At 39.8% G+C, this 18,333-nt stretch overlaps 1 protein-coding gene across 2 annotated transcripts; it reads left to right on the top strand.

The window, feature by feature from the left end:
- Nucleotides 1–6,215: 6,215 nt before the first annotated feature.
- LOC115681588 (serine/threonine-protein kinase STY46-like) lies at nt 6,216–16,447 on the top strand. 2 transcript variants are annotated; one of them, XM_030605570.2, is made up of 16 exons: nt 6,216–6,481; nt 6,829–6,943; nt 8,047–8,147; nt 8,240–8,359; nt 8,881–8,935; nt 10,625–10,735; nt 11,030–11,080; nt 11,804–11,979; nt 12,105–12,212; nt 12,655–12,728; nt 12,895–13,070; nt 13,709–13,804; nt 14,529–14,609; nt 14,695–14,748; nt 15,464–15,598; nt 16,074–16,447. In XM_030605570.2, exons 1-16 carry the CDS (start codon nt 6,270–6,272, stop codon nt 16,149–16,151), a joined length of 1,743 nt encoding a protein of 580 aa, XP_030461430.1. In that variant the 5' UTR covers nt 6,216–6,269; the 3' UTR covers nt 16,152–16,447. The 2 variants fall into 2 exon arrangements, with proteins under 2 accessions (XP_030461430.1, XP_030461432.1); XM_030605572.2 differs by lacking the exon at nt 11,030–11,080.
- Nucleotides 16,448–18,333: the final 1,886 nt, after the last annotated feature.

Below are 18,333 nucleotides of genomic sequence, written 5' to 3'. Positions count from 1 at the left end.
ACAGAACCGGCCGATTCGGTCGGATCTCATCCGGTCTTGTCCAAGCAATTCTATTTGCTCACCCCTAGGTGAATGGGCAGGCTAGACTAATACTCTTACATGAGAAAGTCTGGCCCGCCAATCTTTACCCCAAGCTCGGCCTAGCCTGAAAATTACTATCTAAATTTAATGTGACGAGTGGACTTGGACAATAGATTAAACCCGAACTTTGAGCCCGAGCCTGCCCGATGACCCCCTCTCTCTAACATCGGCTTTCCTTTTGTCATGTAGCCTTTCGTTCTAGGTGTGTAATCCAAACTTTAAGAAAAAAGAGAACTTGAGATCTAATGAGTCTTGACAAATCCCCTCGAACTTTGTTAATGATTCTTAGGATAAGTATACTAGAAGTCCTAAAACTTATAGCCAAAGTGTAATCGAGTTCTAAAATTTTCAGAAAATGCAATTAAATCCTAAAACTTGTCACAAAAGTGTAATCGAGTCCTAAAACTTTCAAAAAGTGCAATTGAATCCTAAAACATGTCATGAAAAAATAATTGAGTCATAAAACTTTCAAAAACTGCAATCAACTAAATGACTTAATCAGATCAATTCGACAAGTTTTAAGTTTTGATGACCACACGAGACACAACTCCCGTATTCATGCTTCATAAATGCCGGGTAAGATCTCCTTAAATAATTTATATTATCTCTCTCCTTTTCCTAGTATTTGAAAAATCCATGATGCATAATATACGTCCCCCCCCCAACCTTATCCAATCATATTCTCTCTTCTACATTTAATCCAATCGAACCTTTTCTTCCGAAAAAGAAAATGCGTGACATTGCAAAGGACTTGGTGGAGGATAAGCACGAGGGGAGCTGACAACACGACAGGCAGCTCCTACAACGTGGGCCAGCAAATCACGCCGGCCGATACCTAACCTCAAAACTGGCCCCTTCGCAGCCTCGAAGGGCCACCGCCACGTCATCGCCCTTTTTCCTAGTACCGTCCACGTCAGAGTCAACGATTTGGGGGCTCTCCCACTCCCTTTCACGGATTTGGAATTCGCACATGCTCTATCTAAATCTATGTACAATTAACCCACGTTAGTCTCGACCTATGATGCAACATTGCAACCCTAAACTGTGGATAGATAGAATTGACGTGTATAATATTGAGTCATGTGTTTAGTCTCTTATCATAATGTCCACGGGATTTTATTTCGCAGATGCTCCATGTAATTCTCTATATAATTTGTGCACGCTGGTCTCGACCTTCGATGTAACCCTAATATGCGAATAGATTTAATTGACCCGTATAATGCGCGGCATGTGGGAAGTCTATGTCTCTACAATAATGTCCAGAGGATTTTATTTCGCAGATGATCCGTTTAAATCTCTAAATAGTATATGCACGCTAATCTCGACCCTCGATGTAACCCTAATATGTGAATAGATTTAATTGACCCGTATAATGCGCGGCACGTGGGAAGTCTATGTCTCTACAATAATGTCCAAAGGATTTTATTTTGCAGATGATCCGTTTAAATCTCCATATAATTCGCAAATGATCCGTTTAAATCTCTATATAATTTATGCACGCTAATCTCGACCCTCGATGTAACCCTAATCTGCGAATAGATTTAAGTGACCTGTATAATGCGCGGCACGTGGGAAGTCTATGTCTCTACAATAATGTCCAAAGGATTTTATTTCGCAGATGATCCATTTAAGTCTCTATATAATTCGTAGATGATCCGTTTAAATCTCTATATAATTTATGCATGCTAATCTCGACCCTCGATGTAACCTTAATCTGCGAATAGATAGAATTGACTCGTATAATGTGCGGCACGTGGGAAGTCTCTACAATGATGTCCAAAAGATTTTATTTCACAGATGATCTATGTAAATCTATATATAATTTACCCACGTCAGTCTCGACCATCGATGTAACCCTAATTTGTGAATAGATAGAATTGAACCGTCCGAGGCATTTGAGAAGTCTCTATATTAATATCCAAATGATTTTATTGAGGATTTTATTTCACACATGCTCCATGTAAATCTATATATAACTTGCCCACGTTAGTCTCGCTCGACCCTCGATATAATCCTAATCCATGAACAGATAGAATTGACCCATATAATCCCCAACATACGTTAAGCTTTCATAACAATGTCCCGAGGGATAACTACATCGATCGCTCGTAAATCGTAATAAGATGTATTCACATCCACATGACACACAAAGGTTTATTCTTTGGAATATTATTAAGAATTTTAATACGCGAAAATGTGACGCATCTTTTTTTGTGGGCAGGGGAATTAAATATCAAAATTAGTTGAAAGCTCGGTGCATATCGACCCGAAAGCAAGGGTTTATCCTCCGGAGGATGCCAATCCATAAAAAGTCAACGCAAACTCGCTCCCTCCGCGTGCCACGTCACCCGTACGGAGTCTAATTTCCCCTTCCACGAGTCGCGGTCAAACCCATCCCCGCCGATTCAACCCAAATCTCATTTCGAATTAATTAATTAATTGCAAAATTAACAAAAAATATAACCTCTAAACTTTATTTAAATGAATTCTTGGTAATCCCCGTGGATGAGGACGTTTGATCATTGGCGCTTCGAACGGACATATAATATATTTCCTATTTTTTGGATTTTCTAATCCATCGTCTTTTTTTTTTTTGAAAAAAGAAAAAAATAGATCGCGGAATTATTATATTCGGACAAAAATAATTATGTAGTGAAATTGGAATCGGTCAAAATAAATGGAGACCCACCCGAATCTGCTTTCCTGCCCACCATAATGTCCCACTTTTTTTTAAGATTATTTTTTTCGCGTTTAATTTATTCTTTTTTTGGATAATATTTTTTAATTAGCAACCTGCATATTATTATGCTTCGAATCACAATTTCCATGTTGTTTCTCTCGAGTTTCTCAGTGGCTTCTCTTTTTTTTTTAATAAAGGTTAATCCACGTTTAGAACCGCGCGCTTCATGCTTAATTTGGCGGGGGATTAAAATAAGAGTAGGATTAATTAGTCGGTCCATGCATTAAATAAATTAGGTCTTTGTGAATAAACTTGGGAATATGCCTCCGGGCAAGATTTGCATGGCACGTTGACTAACATGTACACTAGGACATAATTTGAGGCTCGTTGGATAAGTATATGTTTTCCGAGGCCAGTGCTTAAATCTCGCTCGTCTTTGCACACAGACTCTTTCCCGGTCCAGTTCACTAAATTTTTATAGGATTTCGTTCGCAATTATCTTCAAAGCACATATTGAATCAACCTATCTTTCCCGATAGACATTGATGGATTTCTCGAAACCCATTTCCAACATATTTGTCTTTTTCTTAAAACAAATTCTGAAGTCGATTCTCAAGTAGAATCAACATTTTACGGTATAGAATCGGGAGCATAACCTACCAAGTCTGGTTTCCCAATTATTTCACCTCGAAACCTATTATGTCCCTCTGTGAATCGGCCTAGAACTGGTTAGGTAAGACGGGTTCAGTTCGGTTCGATTCTCAGGTTGAACAAACTCGTTTGCTCATTCCCTTGTATAGATTGCTCGTTGTGTGTCTAATGTCACTGATAAAAGGGAAAGAAAATCTTCTTATGCTCAATTTTTACTCTAATTTTTTTAACTTTAAAAGGTCAAATATTCAACCTTTTCTATGAAAAGGAATTGCCCCAACCATACCCACATATTCGTGCTTCTACCAAAAAAAAAATTAATTAATGAATGTCACATGCAAATGTCTCAAACCACACAATTGAGAAAAGGGGGCCATCTCAAACACACTTTTCCTCTCCTTTCCTCGTGTAGCGACTGTTGTCTGTATTCCTCATCTACCTCATGAACTCACCAACCATCTTCATTGATTGATGGTAACTCAAAGCACCCACGCACAATGAAAGATATATATAGAAAATATAAGATTTTCAAAACATCATTTCACGATATATAGTCGAGTGCATTAAGAAACCCGATAACTAAGTAATTATTTAATAACCGCCTAGGGATTACTTATAATAAAGATTAATAAGTTAACGGGTTTTTTAATGCACTCGATTGTCATCGCGATGTGTGTAATTGATATTTTGAAAATAAAATATTTTCTCATTAAACGCATTTGACGAGTGAAATATATCGAGGGACGCTCGTTAATAAAATTCTTTTATCTATTGGTTAAAATCCGCTCCTGTTAAAATGTCCAGGTGTTAATAGAATTACCTTGTTTGGTTTTGATACATTTCCCCAAAATCGAACCAAATGGTCGAACCGGCCATAGGATTATATTCTTTTGGCTATAAGTTCACTTATGAAATCAAAATATTGCACTGGTTAACATTAAACAATCAATTTTTTTTTCTCTAGACCCTAAAGATAAATTGATTATTTGGGTAAATGATATATTTGACAATTTATTTATTAAAAGAATATAATAATTTGAGCTAAGATGAAATTGTACCACTTGTTTTGGGATGGATGTTTTACTTCATTGGTTTAATTTGACTCGATAATCTCTCAAAACTTATGAAATTGCATGACCTGCTTTTCAAACTCTTTATTTATATGGTTACGAAAAAACCTTCACTAAACTTTTGTCTGGTGTATTATATCATTATTGGATTTTAGTTTGCTCGATTATGTATGTACTTTTCGTCCCAAATGTGAAATATCATCCTAATTAATTAGTTCGGTTAAATTCCTAAATTATTTTGTAATGCGCAATATCAGTTTTTGCATTATGGAAACTCTTGAAAATTTCAAACAAAGTCTCTCACTCAATAAGAACAATGTCATCTTCTTTGTCGACCTTTCAATCCATGTCGTCGAAATTGAAAAATGAATCGATTATTGTTAGCTATGCTCGAAAAAAACAAGTAAGTTCTATGCACTTGTTATTATAGTAGTCTTAGTAGAGATATCAAGCTAGGTTTGTTTCAGTAAAACTTAATTGATTTGAAAAATATTTTCCTAAAAAAGATCACTTATATCATTTATAGAAATGAATTAATGATAAATATTTTTATTGTCCACGAAAATGTGTAGACATAAATTGTAGTCGATCATGAAAATATTTTTCATTACTAATTATTCAAGAGGTACAAGCGATCGTTTTTTAGGAAATTTTTTTTTAAATAATTCATTTTCCGCGAAACAAACTTCTTAGTATTTTTTTGTCTTTGTACAACCTTTTGTGAATCAAAGTAACCTTAAAATTGCAATTAGGTAAATGAGAATGTCTGATTGACAAACTAAAAATTTAAGAATCGATAGTGAGCCAAGCGGCAAAATTATGAGAAGTCTTGTCAAGTGACAATCACAGAAGTAAAATAAAATGCCACATGGCGAATATAAGAGCGAATATTCTCGCAACTTTAGCTTTAATTATATATGATAGAGACAATAGATTAGAGACAATAAAAATCACTCTTATGACTAAAGATCTTGTACTTTTATATTTGAAGTAACCGACTATTTATTACGGGTGTGCATCGGTCTAGGTTTAATTCGCCAACCCGATCAAATTGGTAGGTATTGGGTGGTTCTTGCAGGGACCAGTCCACCACCCGATTCCAAATTACAGGTGCAGTTCCAGGTTCCACATAAGGAACCGGACCGAACAGATGGACCAACCAAAATTTCTTAAATTTTTATTTCAAAGAAAATCCTGATTAGTAAATTATTTTTAATCTTTTAATGTTGAGAAACTTCCACTCGTAGGGAATAGAAGAAACGAAAAAAGAAGAAGAAGGAACCGATTCTGCGACTAACCTAGGAACCGAACCGGGTGAGCCGGTTCCCGGTTCCACAAATTGGGAACCAACCCTGCCCGGTTCGGTTCTAGGTTCCAAGATGGGAACCGGCCCACCCTGAAATCGATCGGTTTTGAGTGGGTCGGTTTCCATCCTAGAACCGATCAACCCTGCTATTTATAGAATCACCCGAACAATAATTTCAAACGAAAATACTTGTTTTCCTTTCAGAAATTAAAATATATATGTACTTTTGCAGACATATCCTAATCGCACATAATTAAAAAGAATCATAGAGCCGAAGCCGATCATAGTTGACAAAATAAATAAATAAATAAATAAGCAAGCATGCGTCCGTCAACCTGTTCATGTGTGTGTATATATATATCTCACTAGAGCAAAAAGCATATCAACGCAAAACAACCATCTCCTCCTTCATCTCTCTCTCTCTCTCTCTCTCTCTCTCTCTCTCTCTCTCTCTCTCTCTCTACCTGCTTCCTGCGCTTCAATGGTGGTTATGGAGGACAGCGCCAGCTGCGTGAGCCAGGCCTCCGACGCCGCCGCCGCCGCCGCCTCCGCCGCGTCGTCTCCTCCGTCGCGGAGGAAGCGCGGTGTCTACGCCGAGATCCTGAGCCGGCTCCACCGCTCGTGCCACGAGGAGGCCGCGAGGCCCGGCTTCGACGACGAGCTCTGGTCTCACTTCGCTCGCCTCCCCACTCGGTAAAAGCCCCAAGCCCCTCGCGCGCCCCTCCGGTCCCGCCCGATTGGAAATCTCCGATTTTCGAATCTCTCTTTTCCGCCGCCGCCGTCGGCCGCTTTTTCCCCGGCGCCGTCGCCGGCGATTGCGGACTTGCGCATCGCGCTCGCTTGCGATTCCGGCATTTGCTTCTGTGTTTTTCTCCGTCCTGATTTCTTCGCATTATTGTTCGACTTCTGATTGCGATGGCCAGAGCATGAAATTTCTGCGGTTCTTCGCTCGCATGCAACTTCTCGTTCGCGCTGACCGAAGGTTATTAGACGACATCGCGCTCGTGATCGCTTCCTCTAACGCCGTCAGTGCATTTCAGGTACGCTTCGGAGGTGAATGTGGAGCGGGCCGAGGACGTGCTGATGCACAAGCGACTGCTGGAACTGGCTCACGATCCGGCCAATAGGCCCGTCATCGATGTTCGCCTCGTGCAGGTGATGTTCGCCTCCCTCGATATATATTGTGTTTCCTACAGATCCGCGAAAGCGATCAGGCCTTCTCTTCAAAATATTATTTTTCGGATTGCTCGGTAGCGGCGGCACGTAAACGTGCACGCATGTGGTGTTTTTGAACCCGCGGACCATTTCTCTGCGCCGCGTTCGAGACCCGCTTTGGCCTGTCAACTTTGCGTCTGCCCGTTGCTTGCTTTCAAGGGTCATGCCATGCCATGTTTGTCTTTTCCTGGTTAAGTAAAGTGACTCTATTTTTTTCTCTCTCTTCTTTTTCTTTTTGGGTTTGCAAATTTGACTTTCTTTCTGAGCGGAACTGTTCGATGCATCACTGCTGACTCTTCGAGCAATTGTTCCGGTCTTACTAAGGATGACGGCCTCTTTCTTTTCTCTATTCATCCGCTTTGCTTCAAATCTTACTGCTGCGAGCTAGAATTGAAATACAATTCTATAAACGATCCACCTTCTGAGCTCAAGCATCTTTGTAGTTCTGCTTGCCTGTCTCTATAATTCCGGAACTGGGACAGAGGGCAAGTTGACCTCTTTCACAAGTGCAATCTTTTGGCTGAGAGAATTGTGGACGGTGATAATCAAGGATCAACTTGTCAACATTATCTTTTTAAACAGAAATAACTATGCCGATTTTTGTCTATATTTATTCCAGATTCTTCGATAAGTAATTGGAGAATTAGATTTTATAGCAGCTCCGAAAGAAACTTGCTGGTGGCAGACACAAGATTTAGGGGGAGAATTTCTGCAGCAGCTTTGTAGGTTGCTTATTTGTGAAAGGCATTATTTCTTTTGTGTGAGGGTTCCTCGGGTTAAGTTGCTCGTTTGCCGGAAGCACTCTTTGGGTGTTTCAAGTATTAAATCTGACTTCACAATCTGCTTTTTGCTCTTGTGCATACACCATTTAGTCTTTTAAATCTATTGGTTTGTCCTTATATCAATATATGCCCGAATATGTCGACTAACTTGTCGTATTCCTCATTTGCAAATTACTGAATCGGATTAGTAGATTATACACATTGTTTATCCTCAAGAAATCTGCTGCACAGATCTATTCAGTTGAATTTTCTCTCTTCCAGGTTCTTCCCACATACGAATTGCATACAACCGATTCTGTTCATTCAGGTTCTCCTATTAAAAGCGAGGATGTGAGTTCGACATATTACTCCAGCAGGCTAAGGTATTCATCTGACTTATAATTTCTTTCATGTTTTGTATCGTACACTTTGACAACTCATGGTGATGACATTTGGTTGTCTGCTCCATTGTCAGCATACATCCTCCACCCGCATTTGGATCATCACCTAATCTCGAATTGCTTGCTTTAGAAGGTAGTGAATCTCTTCAAAAGGATGGAGACGACTCTGTTCATGCCAATGGACAATTTTCTCGGTACTGTATTTAGACTCAAGTTCACAAGTTCTAATTGCTGAAGAATGCCTTCTAAATGCTATTTAGTATTGCTTAAAGACTAGGTGTAGTTACCATTATCACAAATTCACAATCAAGGATTGACTTTTAGTTTAATAAATGTGATAATTTGATTATGATTTCTCGTTAACAGAGATTTCTCATTAGAATCTTGCTCTTTTCTGGTGCAATGCCATGAGGAATCCTTGTTAAGCCTTTACTTACCTGCAGTTAATTACAATTCTGCTTGTATTGATTTACTTTTTTCTAAGATTTGTGGGTTTATGCAATTCATGTGATTTGGATCATCTGAGGGCATGCTCTTCTCAACTATAACTTTAAATTTTTTAGTTTCACTTAACCCAAAGTGTCTTTCCTACTCCTTGAGAAGTGGTGGTTGGGAGGGAGGTGGTTTTGGTTTTTCTCATCAATGTGATAAACCTTGCGAAACGGTAGATTCTGGTTTATTTTAGCCTTACTTATATTGTGTATATTTCATGTAGAACCATGCACGAAATAACTTTTTCGACTGAAGATAAACCGAAGCTTCTCAGTCAGGTACTCCATACTTCTCTCTGAAACTTTAGCCCCATTGCAAGAGGATCATGCATCCACGGCAAAAGAGTATGAGGGTTTAAGGATTGGCAATTTCATTGATTTGAATGTTGTTAACATGCTTGGTTGGCTTGAATTGATTGAGCATAATTCAATAGATGTTAACTTCTTAGGATTTTTTTTAGCGAGTATAATGAGCACCAAGGGGTTGCCTACGATTCACAACCTAGAAGCAAGAAATATTGAAGAAACTCAGAAAAGAATCAGTGTCTTTGCATCCTGCTTACAAATGTACACAACCTCTTCTCTTCAATTTTTTTGTAGTTGGAGTTCTCTCCCAAGCGCACACACACATTAGATAACTTACTCTCGCATGGGCTTTAGTCTTCTAGCAAATTTTTCTCAGAAAAGAAAGGCTCCTTCCCAACTTCCATTGTCTGCACAAAATAGCTTTTATAGGCTGATATAAAATTGAAGATCCCACCCTACGGTGCTGCCATAGCACCTCCTCTTTCCCATTTAAAACCCTGAAAGGCATAAAGCATGCCAAACAATTACGAAAAAGCTAGACCTCCCAATCTTGAGTTTTGCTGTAGAACTCAATGTGCCATACCAACCTTCCATTTGCTGTTCCATTGTCCTCCTTCGCTAGAGCATCCTTTATCTTGCTAACCAAAATTGCCGTGAAATGAAACCATTCAATATTGAACTCTGCAGCATTTGTTTCTTCAGGAGATTGTGTTCAATGCTAAAAGGTCGTCCCAATTTCTATAGATCCACTTCCTAGGGCTCATCTCGATGCTCCCTCTTTGCACACTGATTATCCATCAGTTGTGACAAGTATTGAATTACGTTGCTATAAAGACTCAAAAACATCATTTTTCTGATAAAGAGCGTCTTTCCCATTTAGCTAGAAGAGCTTTGTTTTAGGGTTGAGGGGATCTCACCCCTAACTGTCTAGACCACCAACTTTCAGTTAATCATATTTAAAATAATTTATGGGTGGCCCCAAAGGAACCTCTTTTGGATGCTTTCTAATCTTCTTGCATCTAAACTAGGCTTAGAATAAAGAGACGTGTAAGAAATAGGGAGGTATATTGTACTTTTAATGAGCGCAAGTCTTCAACCCTCTGAAGGGTAAAGCTGTTCCGAAACCACAAGTCTTCATGAGAACTTTCAATTATCTGTTTCTATAGGGCTTTCTCCTTCACTTTAGCACCCAAAGGAAGCCCCAAAGTATTCATAGGAAGAGTTCCCAGTTTACGTAACAAAACATCCACTAAGATGTAGCCACCTGATACCATCACCCAATTGAATGAATGCAGTCTATCTTTAGACCTGATAAACCTTCAAAGCATGAAACGATACCCTGCAAATTCAAAGTTCCCGCATATCTCTCTTACCGAAAAATATTGGGTCATCACAAAAAGTAGGGTATATTTGTTGATACATTATCAATGGGAACAAACAATGCCATCCAATTGGAACTCTTTTCTCTTAGCATTTAACTCTTCTAAGTGCTCAGTAGTTGAATCCTTGATTACCAGGTAATAAATGAAAATCTGAATAAAGTTTAACTCAATAATGCCTAGATTTGATTTGGAGTTGTGCATGGGCATGCTACATCTCTTTCCTAATTACTTAGAAGATCAACGATTTCCTCCTGTGATTAGCTCTCGTATGAATTTGCAGCTCACTTCCATACTTGCGGATGTGGGTCTGAACATCCAAGAAGCACACGTGTTTTCTACTATAGACGGTTACTCTTTAGATGTCTTTGTGGTCGATGGCTGGCCTTATGAGGTACTCTTTCTTGCTTTAACTGAATCTGCTGGGATAACTCATTAAACATTGTATTACTATTCTTGCCGATCGCATGGTTCTGTTAAAGTATTACATTATTCCCTGACATCGAATTTTTTTCTTTCTTTACTCTTAAATGCTTAAAAATAAATTAACAAGTTGTGAGAAGCTAAAATTAAGTTTCGCATGATGTCATGTCCTGGCTCTGGTTTACTTCCTTTTTTCATCTTATTATCAAGGATGCATTAGTATAGGGAGAAGTTGCACTGAAGCCATTGCTTGCAAAAATTTCAGGAAACAGAGCAGCTCAGAATTGCTTTGAAGAAGGAAGCTTTGAAGTGTGAGGTACTTAGCCTCTAATATTCCACCGACCTAAGTAAATGATTATCAATTTATACATGTTTAACTTGAAGCACATTGTTCAATTCGGGGTGATTACTTAGTGATAATGGCTAGCAAAATCTGAATTAGTCAAAAGAAAAGTCGACTCAGTAGGCCACTATTTTAAGTTTGAGAATAAGAATTTGATGTCCATAAGTTTTCTCAATTTGACTTCTGCCCTTCCACTTCACAGTTAATAGACCACTGGTTTTGAAATAAGAATGTGTCCTTGGTTGGGAAGTACTTGAATCTGACGTAGTTTTTTTCCCCCTTTTTCTAACACTCAATGGTCAAGCGAAACGGACGGAAATTAGGCCTCAAATTACAACTCATTGTTTTTGCAATATCGGCACATGATAGGTCCACCTAGGCACCAGGCAATAACTATGGCTTGGTGTAGTAAGAAAAATCTTCTTCAACATTTTTTTTAGATCTCTCCTCTATCCACAGAAACGATCTCTAAAATCTGCGCCACGTTAAAACACAGTGTTTGGATACTGTAAATATTAGCTCTGGTGGTTTCAAAGTTCTTTCTAATCTTTAAACCCGCAACTCTCTGTTCCATTGGAAGGGAGCATTGATTTCGTTATTTCATTTCACCCTTTGCAAGGAAGGAATTTATATATAGTATTATTGTCAATTTTTCATCTTGTTGTGTTATTTGCTAAGCTGATGGTTCTTTGACAGAAGCATGCTCAGACAAAATCTCACGCATCCTCTCATTTGAGCAATGTGGAGCAAACAAGAATAAAGAAGGAGTATGATTACTTGTCAATTCCAAATGATGGAATCGATGTTTGGGAGATTGATCTAAGTAATTTGAGGTTTGGGAAAAAGGTTGCATCAGGATCTTATGGTGACTTGTAAGTCTTTTGTGCTTTTGAGTTTTAATACATATCCCAATGTTGCTGGATTTTCCTTTTTCTATCGGTTTTTTCTTTTTCAGTTTCAAGTTCGCTGGAGTTTTTATTAATTGTTTCATATGCAGGTACAAAGGCACGTATTGCAGCCAGGATGTGGCCATTAAGGTCCTCAAGCCTGAGCGTCTAAATGAAGAGTTGCAAAGCGAGTTTGCACAGGAAGTTTTTATTATGAGGTTTGTCGAATTATTTTTTGTTTTCACTTCCAGTTGAAAGTTCCTTTTGGGATTTTTTCTTCAAAATAATCCTCATACTGCAATCTTATGTGGCCCAATAATGACGATGCAAACGCCTTTCCAAACTGCATTCAGATCACGAATTTAAGCTCTGTGATGAATTAATCACACATCCGTTCACATTTTGCAAAGCCAGTAATTAAAACATAATTCTACCTCTATAACAACCCAATCTACATTGAACTATTTGACGTGAATAGGTTCATTTTTTTATGTCCTTTGGTTTTCTCCAATTAATCACACACCCTCCCCCCCCCCCCCTCCAAAAGAAATAAAAAAAAAAAAAAAGACAGAAAACCAAAAGTAGAAAGAGAAAAAGGTCATTGTCATGCATTTGGGCATTTCCTTTTTCCCTTTGTGACAAAGCTCTGATAAAATGCAGGAAAGTTCGACACAAGAATGTTGTACAATTTATTGGAGCATGTACCAAGCCTCCAAACTTGTATATTGTGACAGGTAAATTCATTGCATTGGTAATAGATATATGAACATACTTTGTGTGGTAGATTTTGTTTTTGGTCTCGTGAATCTGAATTAATTTTCTTTTCTTTCATTAGATTGAGAATTGAATGCTCTGTAGTACTCCAAATTTTGACTTGCTCCTTGTTTGTTCTTTTCCCAGAATTCATGTCAGGTGGAAGTGTGTATGACTATCTGCATAAGCAGAAAGGTGTCTTTAAGCTGCCTGTGTTGCTTAAAGTAGCTATTGATGTCGCAAAAGGAATGCATTACTTGCATCAGAATAACATTATTCACAGAGATTTGAAGGCTGCCAATCTATTGATGGATGAGAATGAAGTGAGTTTCTTTTTCCCCTAAAATTTCTGAGGAGTACCTTCATCTATGTATGTTTTGCTGACTCGAATATCTACAACATGATCTATATGTAGATGACATCAAACATCATGATAGACTTTCTCCATTTATTCTGTAAATTTCACGTGGATACTTTCAACAATTGTTTTAATTAGTTTTCTAATTTTCATCCCAATTTCTTGTTTGGCTAGCATGTTCAGTTGCATTATTCTGAGTTCCAATGTGCTTCATCCTAAGATAAGCACGGTGGCTTGCATTAGCAGTTTGAGAGACACTTCCGATTTCCTGAGATGGTCCTCTTGTGTGAAATAAATTCCAGTGAGCACTTACTGCACTTACTTTAGATAATGTGTGAGGATAGCATATGGAAAGTGTGTCTTTCAAAGAAAATTAGGAAATAAATTTCTGCCTTCTGACTAAAAAGTAGGACATGAAATACTGCTCTGCTTTTGTTGAAGCCTTGTAGGTTGCCAGGATGCTTGGTTTAGAGATAAGAGAGGCTTGACGGCACTTATTTATGCTCTGTTGCATATTATTTACTTGCTATTTGGTAAAATCATCTTCAATCTATAGGAATATACCTTTGCCATCATGAAACTTATGTTGCCTTTGTCTTGCAGGTTTTTAAGGTTGCGGATTTTGGTGTTGCCAGAGTGAAAGCTCAATCAGGAGTTATGACTGCTGAAACTGGAACATATAGATGGATGGCCCCAGAGGTACTTCCACTCTGATAACTTAAGTTCTCTTTATCATTGATCTTTTTACATGAATGAAAGCAATATCTAGGTATTCTACTGAGGCTGGTAGCTACTTGGCTTCTTCCATATGTCAGAATCACTCCTTGGCCATTTTTGGTCAAATAAACAACCTTGTCATTAATCATCTAGAGAAGCAGCGCCGCATCACCATGACATTATAATTACGTTTACATGGTGAACTTCACTTTAATTTGATGCTTGTTTTCTTGGAAGTCTTGACTTGTACTATTTGAGAGACATTAACGTTTTTTTGTCCAGTAATCCCCATGGACCTGCCAGCAAGAGATCTCTTGATTTCATCTAAGCGAAATGGAATTATGAACAACAAGAAATATATGATTGTAGGATTTGCTGATTGGTTACACACAAAAGTAGTTCTAGTCTTTTACTAGTCGGATTGTTGTATTACTAAGAACTTTTGATATAGAGTTGCTTGTTCGAATGTGCAGTGATTTGATCTTCCTTTCTCGTTCCTAATATGAGTGCCGTGAACTGAGTCTCTATCAAATCTCAATAGAGTTAAAAGGCATACAAGGAGTAGCCAACCATGAAAATTTGCCATGTTCCTCTGCCTCATTACTCTCACTCTTTACTCTCATTTTTCTGAGTCAATGATACTGTCGGTTTGTTTTTTCAGTAGCAATGATACTTACAATTTGAGTTAATGCCATTTCCTTTTAAGGTCATTGAACACAAGCCATATGATCACAAGGCCGATGTTTTCAGTTTCGGTATTGTATTATGGGAGTTACTCACTGCAAAGGTAAATTTCTAACAGAAACAATTATTTATTGAATGCTCATCTTCTTTATTTCCTTAGTCATGCAGTTTAATTTCTTGCTCCTCAGCTTCCATATGAGTACTTGACTCCGTTACAAGCAGCTGTTGGAGTGGTTCAGAAGGTATGTACAAAAGTTTTAATATTGATAGTCCTACGGGCTATGCTTCCATTCAGCCGAATATCCAACAACTTGGTTAAAAAAAGACTTGGATCCTTAAATCTCGAATCGTTAAGTTTAGCCCTTCTACAAGAAATTTTCATGTCTTACTCTTGTTTACTGTTATTATCTGAATGTAATGCACTAGTGGGCATCATACATATTTATCTCAAACCTTGATAAGAAATGTCATGCGTCTGGGAAAGTTGCAACTTTGCTGTCCTGTCAATCTTTTTGTTGTTAGAAAACTCCAGATGTCCCCCATTGTGTTTTCTTACTCTTTTCTAGTTGTCATTAAGCCATGGTGCTTTTTTATGAGAGAAAGATCATACGTCAATGCAACTTCAGATATATAGTCCTAAATGAGTAACAGATATATGGCGAAACATATAAAAAATGTGGTAGAATTAAAGTTTCGCCTTTGTGGACTAAACTGCAATTCATTGCAAAACTGATGGATCACCCTGACAAAAAAGAAAATCTATCAGTTGAGACTGCCTTGAGGACTTTTTGTTCCCTAACCCCAAAAGAAAGCCAAAAGAAGACCCACTGAGAATCATATCAAATCCGGAACTAGTCAAATGGTGCTATTGACTTTGCTTTTAAATGAGTTTGTAGAACTGGGATATTGTGTATCTTCTAGAATAAATGAGATCGTGTTAATTTGACATTGTTTCAGGGACTCCGGCCTACCATCCCGAAACACACTCACCCAAAGCTTGGTGAGCTACTGCAGAGGTGCTGGCAGGCAGATGCAAAGATGAGACCCGACTTTGTTGATATAATCACAATCCTGCAGCAAATTGCCAAGGAGGTGAGTCATCATTGCTCGCACGAACCCATTCCATGTCCATGAAAATCTTCTCATAGATTGAACTATTTGAAGTAACTAGGTCGGTTCCGTCCTTTTGAGTCCAATAGTGCGATTGGACTAAAAAAGCCCCTTTAAATAGGAAGTTCTGTTTAGTGAAGAGTTTGACAATTTTCGGCTTTCCTAGCCCTCTCTTTGTGCTTCCGCTCGTTATTCCCCCTGATAATATTTCTTTGCCCTTATGGAAAATAATGGGGCTTCAAGAACGCCCTGTTATTAGTCTTGTCTCTCTAACTGCCGATTACTTTCGGCATCAATAGCAAACTGGGTTCTTTACAGTGTTTTCCAGCGTCGCATATTGTAGATTTGCCAATTTTTTTTACTTTTGGTTTTGATTTGCTTTCTTTACTGAACTGAGCTGCCCGAGTGCCAGTTCGAATTCACCTCAGCTTGATCTTTGAGACGTTATGTGAAACAGGTTGCGGAAGAGGGGGATGATCGGTGCAAGGAGAAGCCGAGTAAATTCCTGTCGGTCCTCCGGAGAGGATATCATTGAAGCGCAGGAGCAAGTATCATGATGCTTAGCGCAAGTCAAGTAGGCCTTTATTTTTTTTCTGCATGTAAGATTTGTACAGTCCCGGTAGCTGAGAGGAACACACAGTGTATCGTTGCTTCTCCTTGCATATATTATTGATTAGTGATGTAGTTAATATCACTTACCAAGACATTTTCTTTTCCCATACGACTTGCAGTTCCCCTTTGAATGCCGTTCCATCGGCGACATGTATTCTTAGGTTATAGTCATGTCGACCGCCCCTTATGTAAAGCACCATGAAATCTTTCCGTCGCGAATTCCCCTGGATGCGTGCTCAATCGCTTTCGGCCCACCGTGATATCTGGAGAAAGCTCTCGACTCTTCTTTCTTTGGCTGGTAGATTTGAGAAGCGAAACGAATAAAAAATGAACTTCTTGTCTTTAGGACAGTCATCTAGAAAGGAGAGACATGTGAATGAAGTTATAAAGAGAAAATGATAGTGGACGACTCATCTACTTATGGCTCAAACAATCCGGCACCCATCGTGAAGAAAACATTTCGATTCATCTAGATTTTCGGGAAAATCTATAAATATCATCGTACGCGATCCCTGCCCGCCAAAAATGCGAGGGAAGAACTTATATTCCTCGTAGCATCTCTCTACGTCTTAAGGCAAAATCGAAGCACTCCTCGACCACACCAAGCTTGGTAAAATCGAAGCACTCCTCGGCCGCACCAACCTTCGAAGCTCGTATCGGCTCGGCTTTAAGGCGGGTGAGAATTAACCTATGTATATTTATAAAAGAATAGGCGAAATCGTAATTTGAAGCGACATTCCACAAATCCATAGTGATTTCTTTCCAAAGTTTTTTCGACATACGCATACGTGCCTACTCTTTTGGCTAGCCTTTCATAGCTCCGACTGCACGGGACCTAACCATGTTCGATGCTCCCAATTTTGTATGGGAGAGAGCTTAAGAAGCGGAGCAGGAGGAGAGACGATGGAGGTCACACGTAGGAGAAAGGTGAGTGAAAGACGTCAAACGAGATAGTCTCTGAAAGTGATGGAGTGAGGGCAAAACGAGACACGTGTCCACCTAGGATTTGGTTGACCCTAGCGTACACCTCACGAAACGCCCACATCGATCGTTGAGCAATCTAAGTCCAGAGCCACCAATTATGATAAATGGGAAACAACTCATAGACATTCTCTTTTTGTCCTCGTCTGCATGCTTGCCTGCCCGCCCGCCCGCCCTCTACTCGGTTTCCCGACACTTTGAGCCTTGATCCATCGAGGTTGGGTCCAAGACCCCAATGCCCATGCCTGGGTCCACGAAGATCAGGCCAAGGTCTCCAGTGCCCCGGCCTGGGTCTACTGAGTCTGGGCCTAGGTCTATTGCTAGGCTCATTACCCTGGTACCCGTGCTCGGGTATTTGACATCCAAGCTCAAGACCCTAATGTCCGTGCCCAATTTCCTCGTGCTTGAGCCCGGGTTGATCGAGGCCGAGGCCTAGGATCCCAGTGCCCGAGCCCAAGTCCACAGAGACTAGGCTTAAAACCCCAATGTCCGTGTACTGATCCCAAGCGCTCGAGCCCAAGTCCCTTGAGGTCAAGCCTGGGACCCGATGCTTGTGCTTGGGTCCATCGAGGATGGGCTCAGGACCTTAGTTCCCATGCTGAGGACCCTGGTGCCTTTCGAGGCTGATTGCTAAGGTCCGAGATTTGGCCTCAATGGACCCAGGCACAGACATCAGGGTCTCGAACATAGCTGCCGAGTTTTGGGTAGGCCTCCATGGACCGAGGCTCGGGTGTGGAAGATTCAGCCACAGGCACAAGGTTTTGAGCCCGGGCGCCAAGGACCCAAGCACGAGCATTTAGGTCCTGAGCTGGGCCTCGATGGACTCGGGCGCTAGGGAGCTGAGCAAGGGTACTATATTGGGTCCTAGGCCTAGCCTCTATGAACCTTGGCTAAGGGCATCGGGACCCGACCATGGGAGCTCGTGTCCTTAGCCTAACCTCGATAGACTCTGGCTTGAGCATTTTTCGGGTCCCAACCTTTTTGGACTCATGCTTGGCCTTGATGGAACTCGTCGGACTTGACCCGAGCCTCTAGACTCGGGTCTACTGCCAAGGGCCTAGGAAAGAGTATTGGGATTCCCGTATCCAAGCGCAAAGTTTTTTGTTCAAACGTCGATATATAGT

The sequence above is a fragment of the Syzygium oleosum genome, unplaced genomic scaffold, assembly GCF_021117445.2.
Source record: "Syzygium oleosum isolate NSW1041296 unplaced genomic scaffold, Sole_v2.1 Sole_v2.02, whole genome shotgun sequence".
NCBI classification, from domain to species: Eukaryota; Viridiplantae; Streptophyta; class Magnoliopsida; order Myrtales; family Myrtaceae; genus Syzygium; species Syzygium oleosum.
The sequence above is the reverse complement of the archived record's forward strand: the minus strand, read 5'-3'. Positions and strand labels throughout refer to the sequence as shown.

Bases quoted from the DNA above. Each gene is read 5' to 3' on its own strand.
- LOC115681588 (XM_030605570.2), top strand. From the start codon at position 6,270: ATGGTGGTTATGGAGGACAGCGCCAGCTGCGTGAGCCAGGCCTCCGAC. The intron at 12,213-12,654 runs GTTTGTCGAATT...GATAAAATGCAG, and splicing joins CAGGAAGTTTTTATTATGAG to GAAAGTTCGACACAAGAATG. The intron at 14,610-14,694 runs GTAAATTTCTAA...CTTGCTCCTCAG, and splicing joins GGGAGTTACTCACTGCAAAG to CTTCCATATGAGTACTTGAC.